We start from the raw sequence: 19575 nt of genomic DNA on the forward strand, positions 1-19575 counted from the left end.
AAAGGGGAAGGAAGATTATGTGTGCAAGCTAAAGAGATCTTTATATGGACTGAAACAATCTCCTCGATAGTGGAATAGGAAATTCGACAGGTTCATGGCACGCATAAGTTTCATTAGAAGTCAACTCGACCATTGCGTTTACTTCAGATTTCTACCTGGTAATTCACTTATTATTTTTTTGCTTTATGTGGATGATATTCTCATAGCAAGCAACAATGTCGAAGATGTAAAGAAGGTGAAGGCTGAACTCGATAAGGAATTCGATATGAAGGATCTGGGAGCTGCATCCAGGATTCTTGGAATTGACATTCAAAGAGATAGAAAGCAGTTGAAATTATGCTTATCTCAAGAGACATATCTATAGAAGATTCTCGAAAATTTTGGTATGTCGAATTCAAAGCCTGTTGTGATTCCAACAAACCCTCAATTCAAGTTGAGTGTTGATCACTACCCCAGTACTGATGTCGAAAGAGCTTATATGAATAGTATTCCATATGTTAATATAGTAGGTTCTTTGATGTATGTTATGGTCTGTACTAGACCCGACATAGCATATGCAGTAAGTCTTGTAAGCAGGTACATGGCAAATCCTGGAAAGTGTCACTTGCAAGCATTGAAATGGATTTTAAGGTACATAAATGGGTCTCTGAATAAGGTCCTAATTTATGGGAGAGCCTTGGGTGAAGATAGTAAAGCAGTAATCGAAAGATATGTCGACTCTTATTATGCAGGTTGTATGGATTCAATCAAATCTATTTCTGGATATGTTTTCACTATGTTTGGCACTGCAATTAGTTGGAAAGCAACACTTCAGAAGGTTGTCGCTTTATCAACCACTAAGACGGAGTATATTGCTCTCACTGAAGTTGTGAAAGAAGCATTGTGGCTTGATGGTTTTGCGAAGGAACTGAAACTTCAAGGTCGAGGTATCACTGTTAAATGTGAAAGTCAAAGTGCAATACACATGTCGAAGAAATCAGTATATCATGAGCGAACTAAGCACATCAGGTTGCATTTCGTCAGAGAAGTAATCGAGCGTGGAGAAGTCCAAATGCTGAAGGTTTCAACAGATCACAATGTTGTTGATATGATCACCAAGACATTGTCGAGTTGCAAGTTTTTCCTCTGTATGCAGTTGAAAAAGCTGCATGAAGAAAGCTAGTTTGTTCCTTGATTTTATAGAGTTTGTTCCAAGGTGAAGATTTTTTAGAATTGGATCGAACTCTAGTGTGTCGAAGGGTAGCTTCTGGTTCGACAGAGACTGTGTCGGAGACCTACATACTGTAGTCGAAGTGAGTTCTAGTATGTGGGTGTTGAAATGCTAGGGTTGTTAGTATTTTGAATTGCATCTGTTTGTTATGTCCAATTGTTTAAGTTAACTTGTACTCTAAGTTGGTTTGTAATGGATATTTGTGAAAAAGCCCATTAGTTTAGTATGTTAGGTTTTATTTTAAATAGCATACTAGTCTCTCATCATTGCAGACTGCAAATCTTAATTTAGGGTGAGAGGGTTATTTGTTATTCTTGTAACTTGTAATCTTGTTTTAAGGAGAAAGGAAAGAATACCAGTTATAACCAATCCTTATTGTGTTCTTCTTATTTTATTATCTCTTCTACCCTTGTGTGTTTCTTGATCACAAAGAAATTGTTTATACTTTGTTTACGGTATCAATTTTCACAACAGTTTACAACTAGATCTCTTAAGATGTGGAAAGAGTTGTCGGCTTTTGATGGATAAACTATCTTCGTCCTGGCATCAAGCGCGGTCCATTTACTAATGAAGAAGAAACTACTATTATGCAACTTCATGCCATGCTTGGCAACAGGTACCTCACTGCTCCATTTCTTCATTTTGTTCAACATTCACATATATGCAAGATATCATCTCATCTTGTTCCAAAAGCTTCACTCCACTCATAAGCTTCCTAGTAAATGTGTTGCAACATGGTTGTTGCATTGATATCTACTTGTGATATTGCATTCACTTGTCATGTAACTGGAAACTATGCAATAATTTAGGTGGGCTGCTATAGCATCCCAGCTACTAGGAAGAACAAACAACGAAATTAAGAACTACTGCAACACACATCTAAAGAAGCGTGTCCTTCAGTCACTAGGGGAAAAACATCCTTGTCTTATTCCTGATAGTAATGTCCAGTCGAATGCTCCATCTACGCGCCACATGGTTCAATGGGAAAGTGCGAGGGTTGGGGCCGAGGCAAGGTTGTCAATTGAATCCACATTGCACTATTCAGGCTCTACATCGAAAACAACATGTTCAGATTACTTTCTTAAACTTTGGAATTCTGATGTGGGTCAGCCGTTTCGGAAGATCAAGGGAAAGGAAGAATTGGTGTCCCAAAGTCTAGTCTCACAAGCATCGGCTTCATCACTATCATCGACAGTGTTAGACGAGTCATGTTCTGATGTCTCGTCTCAGGTGAAAAACACTCAAAAGCATAAGCTAAGCCTTAAAGTGTCAACAACACCAAAGCTTGAAATTGACAACATGAATCAAGAACAAAATAGGCCTCGTGAACAAACAAATAGCTATAAACCAAAGCTTGGCGACAATAGAGCTGGTTCAGATTCAGGAAATTATGAATTTCTTGATACTTCTGATTCTGCACTAAAGCACCTGTTACATATGCCTGATGATATAGAATTCTTGGGACACACTGACAATTTCTTGAATCTCCTTGATGGTAGATATGACTAAGATTACTCTCCTCCATATATAATTATATATATGATAGAATAGTTAGTTATCTTTGCCTTTTATTTATCAACTTTGATATATGATAGAATAGTTAGGTATCTTTGCCTTTTATGTTATCTTCATTTTTGTAAATGCATCACCAAGGCAAATACTCAAATGTGTATTTTGGTTACATGGATTTGAATTGAATTTGATGTAACTGAAATGGATTAGTTGTCTAAAGCTACCAGAATCTTATATTGCACAAGTTGAAGAAGAATTAAATTATCTTTATTCCAAAGTAATGGATATATACAAGCCAATATATATCACTATGCACACAGAATAAATTAACATAGACTAAAAAGGAAACCAAACCACACATGAAGAAAGTATATATGAATAAAACAACACATAATTTTTTTTATCAGGCTTTTGAGGATTGTAGCCTTAGAATAAACCAAAGAGTTTCTTTGGAGCTGTTCCAGTTGCCCTGTATTTTGCAGCCACCTCCTCTGCTTTGAGTAACTCTTCCCCTTTCTTGGCCTCAATCACGGCCCTCTTTTCTTCAGCTTTCTTGTGAAGTAATGCTATTTTGTTCTTCATTTTCTCTGCATATTCACCCTTTTTCCTCTCAAGTTGTTCCTATTCACAGTGAAAAGTTTAAATTATTTGTTTTTCCACATTTTATCACATTCAATGTCATGTTATAAGCTTGTAAAAGTAAGCTCTTACCTCAAGTTTTCTCAATTCAGCTTCTGTTGCAGCTTTCTTACTGTTCTCCCATGCTGTAATGGTTGAGAGTTTTCTCTGAGCCCTGCTCATTATATTCATTTAAATTAATAAGCAAAGCTTGTTGAATAACTCAGAGACAAGTCATTAACTGATAAAATAACATGAATATGTGATGTTATGGTAATAAGCTTAACTTGGCAAAACAAATAGCTGATACCTATTTGAGCTGGTATTAAATTTCTAGGCAATTTGATATTTTATTATAAGGCTAGCTATTGCAATGACTTAAGATTGTTTGGCTTAACTTATTTCAGTTTATTCCCTGGCATAAGTTACTCATAAGACATGTTTGTAATCTCATTTCAACTTATTTTGCATAAGTTCTTCAACAAGCTTTTTCATGTTTTATGCAAAACTTCTTTTTCCCCATCTGCATTGCTTCCTTATTAGTTATGGCATTGGCCAGTCAACGAAATGTCCTAAAAGTTTGACAGAACTAAAAAAAGCACTTAAAGTATGAAAAAAGCAATAAATGGTGCAAGCTCTTCTTACTTGTTCTCTGCTTTTGACTTTTCACTTTCTTCCCATGCTCTGACTAGTGACAGCCTCTTTTCTGTTGCAACTCTTTCAAGCACCGCATCTGAAGAATGAAATATCATAGCTTGTAATGTTAACATATGAAACGCCTCTAAAGGGAAGAATCTAATAATTATAAAATTAAAAAAAAACAATTAACCGTAATCACAAGTGTCAATAAAATAAATTAAAAACAGAGGCATAACAATGAGAAGGGACATACCTCGGTTGATAGAGCCCTCTTGTGGCTTCTCTTCAGCAGCTTCATCAGTCTCTGCAAGTAACCAAATTAACAACACAATGATATTAGTGTTTCTTTTCCCCCTTCAATATGCAAAAAATGATCTTTATTTGAACGCCAAAATCTTAATTAACATGAAGTTGGTTGGTAAACACAGCAAATTGAAGATATAACTCTTCTCAATTGAACAATCAAAACAAAAATTCCAGCAAAACAAAAACTTATAAAAAAGACTGAGAAACAAAAATCACAAAATAATAAAGCATGTCAGAATTAAAATATTCCCTAAAATTTAAAATAATTTACAAAAAAAATTAAAATTGTAAAGAAAACATACAGTAGAAGACAAAGAAAATCCAAAAATTAGAGGTTAAAATTCAATTTAGCCGTTAAAATTGCAGAATATTTTAACAGCAGGACTCAGCTGTTTCTCTTATATATAAAAGCTGGAAAGTGTTCGTTTACATCAAAATTACCATAAGACACGCTAAAAAACAACGAAAAATATATAGATAAATTATAAAACATAAGCACTTAATTGAAAGCAGATAATGAATTTGATTTTATAATAAAGAAGGAAAAGAAAAAAAAGATTGATAAGAGTGTCATACTCTGAGTCTGAGCTACAACAAGAGCTTTGGAATCATCAACAACAGGAGGAGGAGGATGAGGAGGGTTATGATCTAGATGATCAGGTTGTGGAATTACAGCTTTCTCCTCAGCAGCTTCTTCCTTTCGTGGTGGTGCTGATAAAGGATTAGATATTGTTGATTCAGTTTCAATCTTTTTTGGTTGCTCTTGATCTGTCATTTTTGCTACCACAAAGTGAGGTTAGTTGTAACGAATTTTGGCGAATTATATTTCGTAACAAAATTAAAGAGTAAGTAAGTGTTGGAATGGAATGGGGGATAGAGTTGTTGAGATATTATGGTTGAAGAAAAGAAAGGTAACTGTTATGTTACTGCTTAATAATTATCTACAAATTCTTAAAGTATATCTTAGCTGGGTAGGGTTTGTTGGTAGGTACTCTTGTGCGTTGGCACAGCGCATCAATAGCGATGGATAGCAACAATTAAAATATCTTCTACTAATATTATTTTTTTGTCCATAGTCAAAGTGAAAATAATTTCTAGAAATTCACGGTCAATGTTTATATTTTATTTACTATATAAATTTATATATTCATTATTTAATTAATTTTAAAAATAAATATTTTAATATATTATAAAATAAAAGAATATTTTATTATTAATTTAATATAATAAAAATGATGAGCTGAATCACTCATTGAAAACGAAAAGAATAATATTAATATTTTTTTATCCATAGTGAAAATAGAATGACAATAATTTCTAGAAATTCATGGTCAATTTTTAGATTAAATTTAAATTTAAATAATCATATTGATTTTTATCAATTGACTTAAAAATTAATTTTTATTTTTTGTGTGACATATTTAGGGTATTACAATCGAATATATCTACCAACTAAATTGATTTAATGAATATATTTTATATTTTAATTAATATAAAAAATTAATTTTATTAAAAATATGAATGTTTATATCCTCGGTCAAACAAAAATAAATCTTTCTGATTTTTTTAGTTAAAAATTGTTTTTGATATTTATTAAAATATTTACTTTTTATTAAATTTATTATATTGATTATTTAAAAACAACTTTTTTATATTATATATTAGAGTGACTGTTATTAATTTGATACAATGATATATTTTTTTTCATAAATGAGGAACTCGAAAGAGAGCATATGTCTAACAAGCAATGAAAGAGTAAAAGTTATCGGTTTCGTTTACGGAACTTAATGTTTTTTTTCTGTTTAACTAAATATAATTTTGTCCCTACAAGATATTGATAAATTAATTTAAGTAATTATAAAGATTTCTTCGATGTTTACTCTTACACGTTTTTAGAAAAAATATATTTTTGTCTCGGGTTTGTGTAATAAAATTCATTTAAAATTTAGATTATTTTAAATTTAATTAATATAAAAAGATGTCTGATATTAAATTGATGAGTGACACATACTCAACCAAATATAGTATGTATTAGTGATCTCCCTTTAAATGACACATTAACAAAAATTGATGAAATTAAAATATTATACTAGATTTTGTCATAGAGAAAGATATTTGACTCAACCATGTAAGAATATAACCTCTATTTTATGTTTTCTCAAAAAAAATTTTTACAGTAAACAGTATCTCAAATGTGCGATAAAGAAAGAGAAGTTAAATTTATAAACTAATTTGTTGTTTTGTCTCTTCTCACACTTTTTCTTGCAATATATATATATATATATATATATATATATATATATATATATATATATATATATATATATATATAGCTGTATGTTTTTCTTTTACTCATTCTATGTTGTATAATATTTACAAAAGATTCTTTAATTCCTATTTTGAGAAAAACAAATGAATCTTTTGACATGGGCCCTGCTGGTATCCCTTTCAATGCCACTTGCATCTATAGGGTCCATCCTTCCGATGTGCTGTCCAAAGAGAAATTTGTATCGATGACAATCAGGAGTATTCATGGTATAGTTTGGTGAGAGATCCGAATTAAACTTAATTAAATTATAATAAAAATTATTTAAATTAAATCAAATCAGTTTAATTTATTTAGAATTGAATTGAATTAAAATCACTAGTTTGATATACTATTTTGAAAATTGAAAATCTGAATTGTTAGAAGTTAATTTTTTTCAAACCGAATCATTTATTAAAAGAATGAAATTGTTAAGTTATTTTTATAAAAAAAAAAAAACTTAAAAACTTGTTTTTAGTATTTCTTAATTTTGAGTTTTGGTTCGATTTCAGTTTTGTTTTAGTTCTAGAACCGTTTGTGCAATATAGTTTGATTCACTAAACAAACATAACGATTTAGTTATTTTAACTTGAGTTCAATTCAATTCGGCAGATAGATTCAGTTTATGATTTTTTTTAAACAGTCCTACATACCAACATTAATAAAATTAGTGGTCTTTTAAAACTAATAAGTTTTTATAAATATTAAATTATATTGGACCAAAATGAAATAATGGGCCTAAACCATGTTTGATTGGCAATCTCGATCCACTCATTTCAAACCATGTGAGATACATATAGAGGATTTAAACGAGAATCAGTGATATGATACACATGTTTAGCATTGATGCATATTCACCATGTTTTACTATATCCTTAGTGATCAGTCATTCAACTGTTAGAACAAGATTTGTTCTGATCAATATTCTGTGTTTTGATGATAACATTATATATGAATTTTGTATAAGATAATGTGGTACTCTAATCATTTGCATTTTCCATTTCAGGAAATACATAAAGAGTATGCACAGATCAGCGCTCAGAAGCAACTGACTCAGAAGGTTCTGGATGGCTACATCAGAACATGCTCTGGCAAGACATCAGAAGATGGTCAAGCAGAATCAGAACATGAACTGAAAGCATCAGAAGAACGAATTCAGAAGCAGAAACTCTGAAGTTCTGAATGGTATCACGCTTAAGCTCTTCAAAGTCAGAAGACAAGAAGATGCTTTGCACCAAGCTGTTGACTATGAAATTCAAACGTTGTTATTCTACAAATCTGAGTCCAGAAGATAGTACAAGATGACAGGCTACTAAGTCTAATCTCTGACGGACAAAAGGAACGTTAAAAGCTACAAAAGGCAAAGTCAGTAAAAGCAAGAAAAGCAAGGCTCGAGGTAGTTGACAAAAGTGTGAAACATTAAATGCAAAGTTGTACTATTCACGCAAAGCATTAAATGCTCCCAACGGTCATTTCCTCTCAGCGCCTATAAATAGAAGTTCTGATCAGAAGCAAAGTAGAACAATTGTGCAAAATACTGAAACGCTGTCAAAATCAAAACTCACGAACTTCATCTTCAACCTCACAAACTCTTGTAATATTTTAGTGAGTGTTAAGCTTAGAACTTAAGAGAAATATCACTGTTGTGATTATAGCTTTATTAGAAGCAATCTTACTCTTGTAAACATTATTTTACATTGTTTGTAAAAGGTTCCTAGAGTGATCAAGTTGTGATCTGTAGACTCAAGAAGACTTAGAAGGTTTCTAAGTGGAGAATTTCCTAGAGTGATCAAGTTGTGATCTGTATACTCTAGAAGACTTAGAAGTTTTCTAAGTGGATAACCATTGTAATCAGTTGGATTAGTGGATTAAATCCTCAATTGAGGTAAATCACTCTAAGGGGGTGGACTGGAGTAGTTTCGTTAACAACGAACCAGGATAAAAATAATTGTGTTCATTGTTTTTATCTTACAAGTTTTTGAAGTCACACTTATTCAAACCCCATCTTTCTAAGTGTTTTTCTATCCTTCACCAACACCATCCTTAATGGAGTAAGATCATGTAAGTCATAACGAAGATTATAACCTACGGTTCTACGTGCCTCGCAAGTCATTTCTTACTACATCTTTGTTGATGAGTTGTCCACAACACATTCAAATAGAGAAGAGTTATGTGAGTTTTACCCGATATTGAAACTTCAAGACTCTGTGTGTTTCGCTAGGTTATAAATGACTATATATACATATCTTGCATACTAGGTCTTATTTATCACTTTTTTACACATCACTAATTCAAAGACCATTTATTTGGCATATGATAGCCAAAGTCACTACTGTTGTACTCAGAACAAGTATAGTTAACATCCACTGTGTGGTATGGTAAAATGTTCATGAACCACACTCTTTCAAGAGCTTTTGATTAATCTTCCCGTGTTTCAAAATGATGGCCACTAGGATTTCATCCAGTACTGGTGACCAAGAGGCCAAAGCGGAGATACAGGCTGATGTAGAAGATCTAAGTATCCAGAATTAAACATGCAAAGAAGGGTTTAGAACATTTAGAAACAATAACAATAGGATGGAAATCAACAGGAGGACATGGAGGTTATGGATCCCTAACCCTTCGTTGTCGAAATCAGGGACTCCCTAGTCCTATAAAAGTTTAAGCCACCCCCTCTAGTGATGTTTGATGGAAAAAGTGGTCTTCAAGAGAACATTATTAATGTCCATACACATATGGGGATCGTAGGTGCATAGGAATCTCTCAATTGCAAGCTTCTCTTAAAAACCTTGAAATAGGTGACTTTGCACGGGTACATGAATCTTCTCAGGTTCTCTAAAACTAGTTATCAAGACTTGTCCATGAAATTGATCCATTAACGGCCAAGAATCGTAAGGTGTACATTACAAGCATTTTTAATGTGTGTCATTATAGTAATTTCAAGTCCTTATGCGAATAACTGACGTGTTTCAACAAGCCCACCATCAATGTGATAAACCATGACTAGGAAGTGTTCGTGGAGACCTTTTAGAATGGAATCAAGTCATACATTTAAATGATTCCCTCCCTCCAACACCAGCATACTATATGAAAGAAATAATGGTGAAGGCTAAATGTTTCGTAAAAGAATAGGAAAGAAATGCTAAGAAAATATCCATAGTCGCGAAGGAACGCATCAGTATAGGAAATCTATTGAGCACTACCCTCAAACAATTAGGGACAATGGGCTTTCCAAACCTCCTAGAAAACATGTCGGTGACTACACCCCGTTAAACACCAGGTGAAAACAAATATGGCGAGAGGTTTTCATACCAAGGACATTCTCGAACCTTAATCCCTAAATGGGAGGTGATGGGAAATAAACCCAACAAGTAGTGAAAATACGATACTGTTAAGGATTATTATACATATGACTTCCATCAGGTGAAGAATAAAATATAGTGCCTCGTCCAAAAGGGGTACCTAAGAAGATACATTGAGTGCATGTTATATAGCTCTAAAAAGAGATCATAACCTTATGTCTATGATAGACGTATAAGTCCCAACCGATAAATAAAAAGAAATTGAAGAAATAAGTGGAGGAAAACCCACTCACAATAGAATCAACAGTATTGCTATAGGTTTCATTTGGAGGAGGCGAATCAAGCTCCTCATGTAAGAGGTATGCCCACTAGGTCATGCACTTAGTTGATTCATCATCAAATCCTCACCTAAATTATGCATATGATGTCACTTTCTCCCATAGGGACATTTCTATGATTCTATGCCATGAAGGTGACTTCACGGTCATCAGTGTATAAGTTTTTAACTAGGATGTCCAACGATTACTCATATACCTCTAAAGTTTTGTTGACGTCCTTTACTAGGATGCATTAGAAAGACACTAGCTAAAACCAACATTTGTAGCCTTCTAAAGGCTCCTTAGAGGGCTTCTCGAGACAACGGGTACAAGTCCAAGGATATATCTTCATTAGAACAATATTCAGACAGGACGAGAACATTGAGACTATAAAATCCATATACATTATTGTAAATGCTCCTTCATCATACAATATAATCGTTGGTCACCTCGTGTTCAATGTCATAGAAAGGGTTTTATCCACACTTTACCTTACCATGAAATACCCCTTAGATAATGGACAAGTAGAAGTTGTGAATGGAGATAAAAAATTAGCCATGAAGTATTACCAAGATAGCTTTAGAATAAAAAAAAAGATGGCAATGGCTGCCAACCTTCCACCGAGGCCGAATGTACATAACGTGAATGTCAACTTGGTGGACCTAGATCCAAGGGAAGAATACTTGGAAGATAGATTAGTCAATATGAAGGGCCTCGAACAAGTTCAAATCGACCCTCACCGTTTCCAGACTACAAAATTAGAAACCACCATGACAAAAGACGAAGAAGAGGAACTAATCCACCTGCTTCAGAAGAACGTAGAATTATTTTTCTATAACTCCTCAAATATGTCAGGAATAGATGTCGATAACATTAGTTATTGTTTTACCCTTAACAACATTATTAAGTCGGTTATACAATAAAAATAGGGGGGATATAAGTGGATATTCATTGAAGAAGAAGTAAAGAAACTAAAAAAGGTGAGGCAGATAAGCAAGATCAAGTATCCATCAAAGTTATCTAACACGGTGATGGTGAATAACTCCTCGATGAATGAAGAATGTGCATGGATTTCAAAATCTTCAATCTTGTATGTCGATTTGTACCCCTTAACTTTATGATATCTATTCAGGTTACAATCAGGTCAAGATGAACATATGGGACGCATCCAAAACTACTTTCAAGACCAATAATTACAACTACTATTACTAGATAATTCCTTTTGGTCTTAAAAAATCAGGCGCTAACTATCATAGATTGCCTGATAATTCACATAAAGGGCAATAAGTTATTAGGTATATCTAGCCACTTCAAAATTGCAAACCATATTTTCCAAGACATTTCACAATTAAAAAAATGTATAATTTAATTTTTCTTCAACACCATAGCCATTGATGCACAAATAAAAACGTTGAATTTTAAATACAACATTTAATTATGTTTTTTTGTAATAATAATTGTAGGTAACAACTTCTCTATCGATTAAAATGTGTATTGTTCTTCCGACAAGTTAGCTAATATCATTTTATTTAATTACATTAAATTATTTATTAAATAATTTAAATTTTAGACAATTTTAATATATTTAGTTTTTGAATAACTCTCTCTAACTTCTTGTGGTGGATAATGAAAAAATCATATTGTTGTTATAATATGATCATTACTTCTGCTCTATTTGCTTATTTTTTGATAATTTTGAATTTATTGTGTGTAATTTGAATCTTCACATTTCACCTAATAATTTTTTAAAAAATATTGAAGTTGATCATGAAAGTGATTTATGTACTATAATGTATGACGGAGCAATATTATATGTAATAATAAGACTTGATTTTCATTGATTTGAAAAAAAAAACATAGTACTTAAATATATTTTATAAAAAAAAATTAAAAAAAGTTATAATTGTTTATATTGTTTTTCACCCAACAATTATTTTATATATATTAATGTCAACTAATTTCATTTTCATATTGGAGTGAGAGTTAAAACAAAGTATTTTCTTCTTTGCCTTCACTTATAAAATCGTGAAAATAAATTATATATATGAAGTGGATTACAAGGGTGCTAAGAATATAATACTTAGTATAAAGTGAATTATGTATTAATTTACAGAAACTGGCACCAAAGAAAAACACATGTAAAAGAAGAGATTATCTGAAGATAAGTGGCTAGAACTTAGGATTCCTATGTTGCTTAACTAAGGCTGTAAATAAAAAGAGGAAAAAACAAGAAGACAGTAGTACAAGATTTAATTGGTGGATCGATCAAATCCATGGTAAATGTAAAAGAAAGTGGTGGCAAATGCCAAACAGTCATAGTCGGCATTTGCCAAACTTGGTATGTTCCTTTCATTCAAGTGACGACAAAAATCCCTTTGTGGTTATTCCTTGCGCAAGTACTCCAATACGTCGTTTTGGTGGGGTGGAATTTCACGTGAAGACATCTTTCGAGTTCCCTGTAAATATTTTCGATTTTGGCATAGATTATCTTGAACTTTGTTATTCCATACTTTGATAGGATACGTAGTTATCATCCACTCCCTCCAATACTTTTTAAACTTACATGTCTATATAAAAAAAAATTAGTACTTATGGTTTTTCAGAGATGTTAAAGTTGATATGGATAGCTGATCCCAAGTGCAAATAAAATAAGAAAATTTCTTTACCCACCTCCCTATGGGGGGTCACCCCAGCGAAATTCCCAAACTACCCCTGCTTCGGAAATGAACTTCCGAAGCGCTTTTTTTTTAAAAAAACTTCCTTGATTCGGAAGTTCATCTCCGAAAACACCTCATGGGGGGTGCGTTCGGAGATGAACATCCGAAAACACCTCATGGGGGGTGAATTCGGAAGTTCATTTCCGAATTATGCAGAAACTGTGTTTTTTTTTTATGTTTTTTCTTAAACGCAACCGCATTTTAATTAAACGTTACCGGCAAATAAAATAAACAATAGATAGACTGAAAACACTAATATGATAAATAAACAAAAAAAATACTAATATGAAAATATTATATACAAACCGAAATAAATAAAAATAGTGTGCTAAATATACAATCCAAAATCAAAAAATGAATAAACCCCACCACTACTGAGTGTGCCTAACCCGCTCACCCTGGGCCCTCCTCTGCCGCCTGTACCCCGCCGCACGGCCCGCATCAGTGACGATCATCTCCATCACGGCGACTGCCTCTGGTCCGCCCTGATGAATGACACCTCGATGCAACGCGTCCCGCCCAAGCATCTCTATCCGCTGGCAGATCGGAAGGAGATCAATGGCGTGGTCATCCTCCGCCTGCCGGTTCTCTAGGATCTCCTCGTGTGCTGGCCTAGGAGCGCCGGGAACGTCGGGTCTCAAGAGAGGATGGGACACCCGGTAGAACCATGTGACGTACCCCTCCACACTGTGCCAGTCCTGGGTGACCCGCATGCGACGGTACTCCTCCGGTACCACATGATGCTGCCACTCCTCCCATATGGCAGTGAGCTGCACTCTGGTCACTGTGTCAGGAGCAGCCTCGAAGGGTGACCTGGGTATGATCTGCACGAACCCAAACTGCCGCATGCACCGCTCCGGGAGATACCGGACCATGATGCCGGTCCCGCATGCCAACCAGCCTGAATATAGAGCAACCCCGTCGAAGGGGACAACCTGAGCATAGTCGGCGAACGGCCTCCAGGTGACGTCGTCGTGCATCGTGCGGTCCAGGTACAGGCGGTATGGTCCCACCGCATCGTTCCCCCTCTGGAGGGCGTATCTGGCGGCCCTGGGCATGGCGTCAACGTACGCAGGATCGATGTGGAAGCCGTGGATGCGGGAGAAGTAGGAGATGATCCAGCTCTGAAACACAAATACGATAATGTATTAAAAATAAATACGAAACATAAATAAATAAATAAATACGAGAATGTGTTAAAATCAAATGTACCGTAAGCAGAGTGCAGGATCCGACCAGCTGCCTCGTCCTCCAGTTGGAGGCCTCATTCAGCTTCTGGTAGAGATATGCCAGAGTAGCTGCCCCCCAGTTCCACTGGTGAACGGTATCCAGGTCCATGAAATAGCGGAGGTAGGCCACGTCGACGTACCTGGCGCTCTTGTCCACAAAGCATGCAGCGCCTACCACATGCATGTACCAGCACCGAAGAGCGCAGCCGCGGTGGTACTCCCTGAATAGGTCGTTACCCTCCTGCTCGGCCTCGACCGCCGCGTCCAGGTGGAACTCAAAATAGAGGCTCAGTGTGTTGAACCGGACATGAGGCCCAGAAGTCGAGACGCACTCTAGGTGAGCAACCTCGTGCGGCAGGCCCAAATAGTGCATCATCCACTCAATGGCCTCGACCCTCTGGATCCTGGAGTGGTCCAACAGCGGCCCCCTAATAGGCAGGTGGAGAAGACACTGGACGTCATGCAAGGTGATCGTCAACTCCCCCACCGGCAAGTGGAAAGAAGACGTCTCCTTGTGCCAGCGCTCCACAAATGCCCCCTGCATGCCGGTGCTGATGGTGGTGTACCCGGTCATGCAGAGCCCGCAAAGCCCTGAACCTCGCACATGGTCGTTAAACCACTGAGCTGCTGGTTTAAACAGACCGAAAATCTTCCTGGAGTGGTTCACCATTTTCAATGGCTCTCTCTCCTGTTACAAAAAAAACAAATAAGCGAGAAATAAACGGTAAAATTATAAAAAATGGTGACAAATAAACGGCTAAGTTAAAAAAAATACCTCTCCCTCCCAGATCCGCCGAGCGACGTGATCCTGGTAGTGAATCAGCAGGGAAGTGTCAAAAGGCCCTCCCGGAAAGCTATCCACCTCCTGCTCCTCCTGCTCCTCCTCCTCCCCGACTGGAGGGTCAACATCCGGTATGACCTCCTCCTCCTCCTCATCCTCATCCTCCTCTTCTCGCTGGCGGGAAGAAGATACCCGAGCCAGCCTACTCCTAGAGCCTGAAGCAGATGAACTCTCCACCAAGTCCTGTGGAACGCGGACACGGCGTCCCCGTCCCTGCCCCCGTCCCTGCGTCGACGCCAGATGCGCCGCCGCCCGCTCGCGTCTAGTCGACGCAGTCTGGGACTCTCTCCCCTGTCTGATGCGTGCTGGCTGGTCTGACATGATCCTGTAAACAATCGAAATCGATTAATATGCGAGACAAATGAAAAAACAAAAAAAAATGAACTTCTGGTACAGTTCGGAAGTTCATTTCCGAAAACTGGGATGGAGGTGTTTTCGGAAATGAACTTCCGAAACACCCCCACGCAGAGCTTCTCTGCAACCTCCAATGGCAGACCCAAAAACCTAAACCAAATCCATTTTTTTGCCTACTAAACATCCTAATATCAGTACTAAGCTATCTTAATGTCATTTTTTCAGATTCTAAACACCCTAATATAGTTTAATCAAATAGATCTAAAACTTGAAAAAACAATGATAAACTTACCAATTAGTGTTTAATGATGAGTTTGGTTGAGTTTGGAAGAAGAGTTTGGCTACTTCACACTTGCTTCTGCAGAAATTTCGCCTATGGAAGTGTTTGATGATGATTAGGGTAAATGATTTGGGGGAGGGGGAGAGTTCTGCTTAATCTGCAGAACGCGTTTTATTTCGGAAGTTCATTTCCGAAATTGTAGTTTCGGAAATGAACTTCCGAAATAAGACACTTTTTTAAAAAAAAAAAGCGCTTTCGGAGATGAACTTCCGAAAACACCTTTTTCATGCATTTCGGAAGTTCATTTCCGAAGTCAGGGGTATAATGGGGTTTTCACCAGAGGTGGACTAGAAGATAGGGAGGTGGCCAAAGAATTTCTCTAAAATAAAAGAGTCATGTTGATGTAAAATTTTGTCGGAATCTATGATATAGATCAACCACATAATAATGTGGATTGTTAATTTGTTGCCCGTAACTAGCGTTATGGCTCGAGTACAGTGTCGTCGAAAGAGCAAGTGCCACTGCATCGCTGCGTTGATGCAATAGAAAAAAAAGCAAAGATTTTCATATTTTTGTGAATGAAGTGTGGGTAAAGAAGTTAGTTTATGAGAGTATGATTCACTTTGGGATATGGAAGATAGACACTAGAAAATTTATGAAAATAGTTGACACTGTAGTTAAGACGAAGATCAATTTCATGTACCTACAAACAAAACAAAAAACTAAGTGGACATGCGAAAAGGAAGAAGAAATAGACAGCTCGAGATTTAAGTTTTGATACACAAGCAAAGTTAGGTCGAAAAATAGGGTGAGAATGATTGTAGACAATGGGTGGAAGAAGGATATTATGAATATCATAGCCCTGAAATTTACACAACTCCGGTTGGGTTAGAAGAACACCTTAAAGTAAAATTTTGAGAGAAATTGTGAGGCTTATTTCAGGATATACTCCAATAAAATAATATTTTTTATAAGAGGATCTAAATGGACATGTAGGGAGTATAGCAAGAGATTTGGAGGCGTGCATGAGAGGTATGATCTCGAGGAGGTAAATGTGGAGGGTAACTCCACATGTAGTTTTGGTCGACTTTTGATCTTACTATAGCTAATATTTGCTTTAGCAAAAGAGGTGAACATCTTATCACACATAAGAGATGTGTGATATGTTCTTATGATGACTTCTCGGCAAGTGTATCGATAGTGTCAAAGTAATATAAAAAAATATCGTCTCCACATGGATTGAAATTTGACAAGGTAAAAATTATGCGAATGAAAAGTAATAATTGGGGAATTTTTAGATGGTTTTGGAAAAACAAAAATAAATTGTATTGTCCCTTATTGATGTTTAATGCATTATATGAATGGTAAAATCGTACGTTATACTCCCGCAAGAATTAGCAAGGCCACTATACTCAATCTCTTGGTGTATAACTCACTAATTTCTACTAGATGTCTCTTATCACTATTCAACTAGCGTAAGTGAAATTGGCAATGTAACAGTACGTTAATTCAAATGTCATTACTAGAGGTCTCATATTCCTATTCAACCAGCGTAAGCACAAAAATTGTCCTAGTTCAAACGCATAGGCTAAGGGTTAGTATTCCATATGCGCCTAAGATCAGATTAACAGAGTATCTCAAATAAAAAACATTAAGCAGAAGAGACAATTAAATAGAAATAAAATTTCAATTATTCATATAATATCAAATTAAAAATATGTCTCAAAAAGTTTAATACAAGTTCATCTCATAAAACTCAATCTATAGTAGATTAGATACTCATATTACAACAATAAATTACCAAGATAGATGATGAAGTTTGCATGAAAATCCCTTGAAGAAACTAGCCTCCAGTGGCTTTTAATACACCCAAAATCGTTTCTCTGGTGCTCCTTGCCATCACTTTCTGTCTCAATTCGGTTCAAAATGCGTCAGAAAAGCCCAGAAAAAGAACCCATCGCGTGCACGATGGCTTTGTTACATCCTGTGTGATAAAATCACGTGCGCGATGCCCTATTCGTTGATGTGTTACGCACACGATGTTGTGTGATGCGATGCGTGGTTATTCCAATAAATTTTGTGTTTTTGCTCCTTTTCCCATTCATTTTTCACCGAGTTCCTATTTCTTCATACTTAGAGATGTTTGCATCTTTCTTCGGCCTTTATGCTTCATATTTTCTCATCTTTGACTAATTTTTCTCTGATTTCTCATCTCACATAGATTTTTGTCTTATTGAGAAGTCAGATAGAGATTTTGTAGGACTGTAAAGTTATATCCGAAGAGATATTGACTATACAACATAGAGTATTGTTAATAGATGTAAGAGTGGAGAGGAGAGATAAAGAAGAGAAGAAGTCACATGGGAGGGTGAAATACAAGAGAGTTTCCAACACATGGTTTTGGAGGGGTTTCAGACATCCATAAGAAAGTGTAGTGATGTATGGAATAAGATGGTCCAATAGATTAGAAAAGAAGCTAAAGAGATGTTGAGAGAATCAAGATGTTTTGAATCTAGTGGTAAAATCATGGTGTGGAATGAAAGTTCTCAAAATAGAGGTAGAGTAAAAAGGAATATTTTAAAAAATATTCTTGGTGTAAAAACGTCAAAAGTTGTGAAAAGTATAAAAAAGTTAAGAAAGAGACCAAGAAGACAGTGAGTGAAGCAAAAGCCTAAATTTTTTGATAGATTATACCGATCTTTAAGAATAAAAGAAGAAGAAAAATCTACATATAGGTTTGCTAAGGGGAGACAAAGAAAGCAAATAAAATAAGATAAGTGAAGTGTGTTAAAAATGAAAAAGACAAAGTTTTGATTTAAAAAAGGATGTAAATAATACTTGGAAGACATATTCTTAAAATTTATTTAATTAAAGATATGATATCTCACTGAATTTCACTAAGCTCAACACTATAAAAGAAGACTGAAATTATAATTACTATCGTCAAATTCAAAAACAAGAAGTAAAAGAAACTTTAAAAAAAGATGAGTAACAATAAACCATTAAAGTGGTTGTGCGAGACATTGATTTAATCACCCGACTCTTCTATGAAATTATGAGGTTAGAGCAACTGTCAGATGAATGGAAAATAAACATGTTAGTTTTAATCTATAAGAACAATGAGATATACAGTATTGTGCAAATCATAATAGGTTAAATTTATGATTCATACCATAAATTTATGAGGAAAAAGTGATTAAATGGAAACTAAAAAAAATTACTCAAATTACTAGGATTCAATTTGATTTTATGCCTAGAAGTTGACTATGAAAGTGATTTATCTGTTATGATAGAGTGCCTAAATATGCCTAAATAGATTTTATAAAAATCTCTGGAGAAGAGAAAGCGGTTAAGATTATATATTTTTTCAATGAACAATTCTTTTAAACATATTGATGTCAGTTACTTTCATTTTCATATTGGAGTGATAGTTAAAACAAAATATTTTCTTCTTTGCCTTCACTTCTAAAATCGTGAAAATATATATGAAGTGGATTACAAGGGTGCCACAGGAGTATCTTAGTATAAAGTGAATTATGTATTGAAACCCTATAGATTATCTAAAGGTAGGTGGCCAGAACTTAAGATTTCTATATTGCTTAACTAAGGCTGTAAATAAAAAGAGAGAAAAGAACAATAAGACAGTAGTACAAGGATTGATTGGTTCCTTTCATTCATGTGACAACAAAAATCTCTTTGTGGTCCTTCCATGCATAAGTAATCCTATATGTCTTTTTTGGTGGGGTCAAATTACGTGAGGGCATCCATGTTCCCTCTAATTTTGTTTGAACTTCAGCTGAGATTTTCCATCAATTATTAATAACTTACAATATCTAAATCAAAATCTCTTTTTTATCCAACCTCAAAATCTGTTTTTATCCTAGATTCTCTTCACTCGAAACACTGTCTCATTAAGCCAGCTTAATCAGTAGTGGTCCATGAACA

The 19575-nt window shown here is 35.1% G+C and overlaps 1 protein-coding gene and 1 pseudogene across 1 annotated transcript; one reads left to right on the top strand and one right to left on the bottom strand.

Moving 5' to 3' along the window:
* The first annotated feature begins 580 nt into the window (after positions 1–580).
* Positions 581–2859, top strand: LOC131649338 (transcription factor MYB17-like; annotated as a pseudogene).
* Positions 2860–2967: 108 nt separating this feature from the next.
* On the bottom strand, positions 2968–5226 carry LOC131643548 (remorin-like). The gene is made up of 5 exons (XM_058913797.1): positions 4862–5226; positions 4233–4283; positions 3986–4073; positions 3434–3515; positions 2968–3343 (listed from the first exon to the last, which is right to left on the bottom strand). Exons 1-5 carry the CDS (start codon positions 5058–5060, stop codon positions 3149–3151), a joined length of 615 nt encoding a protein of 204 aa, XP_058769780.1. The 5' UTR covers positions 5061–5226; the 3' UTR covers positions 2968–3148.
* Positions 5227–19575: the final 14349 nt, after the last annotated feature.

Source organism: Vicia villosa, linkage group LG1 (genome assembly GCF_029867415.1).
Source record: "Vicia villosa cultivar HV-30 ecotype Madison, WI linkage group LG1, Vvil1.0, whole genome shotgun sequence".
Taxonomy (NCBI): Eukaryota; Viridiplantae; Streptophyta; class Magnoliopsida; order Fabales; family Fabaceae; genus Vicia; species Vicia villosa.

Coding starts and splice junctions, on each gene's coding strand:
- LOC131643548 (XM_058913797.1), bottom strand. CDS start 5,060: ATGACAGATCAAGAGCAACCAAAAAAGATTGAAACTGAATCAACAATA. Junction 4,074..4,232: donor AGAGGGCTCTATCAACCGAG/GTATGTCCCTTC, acceptor TTCATTCTTCAG/ATGCGGTGCTTGAAAGAGTT. Junction 3,344..3,433: donor CTGAATTGAGAAAACTTGAG/GTAAGAGCTTAC, acceptor CACTGTGAATAG/GAACAACTTGAGAGGAAAAA.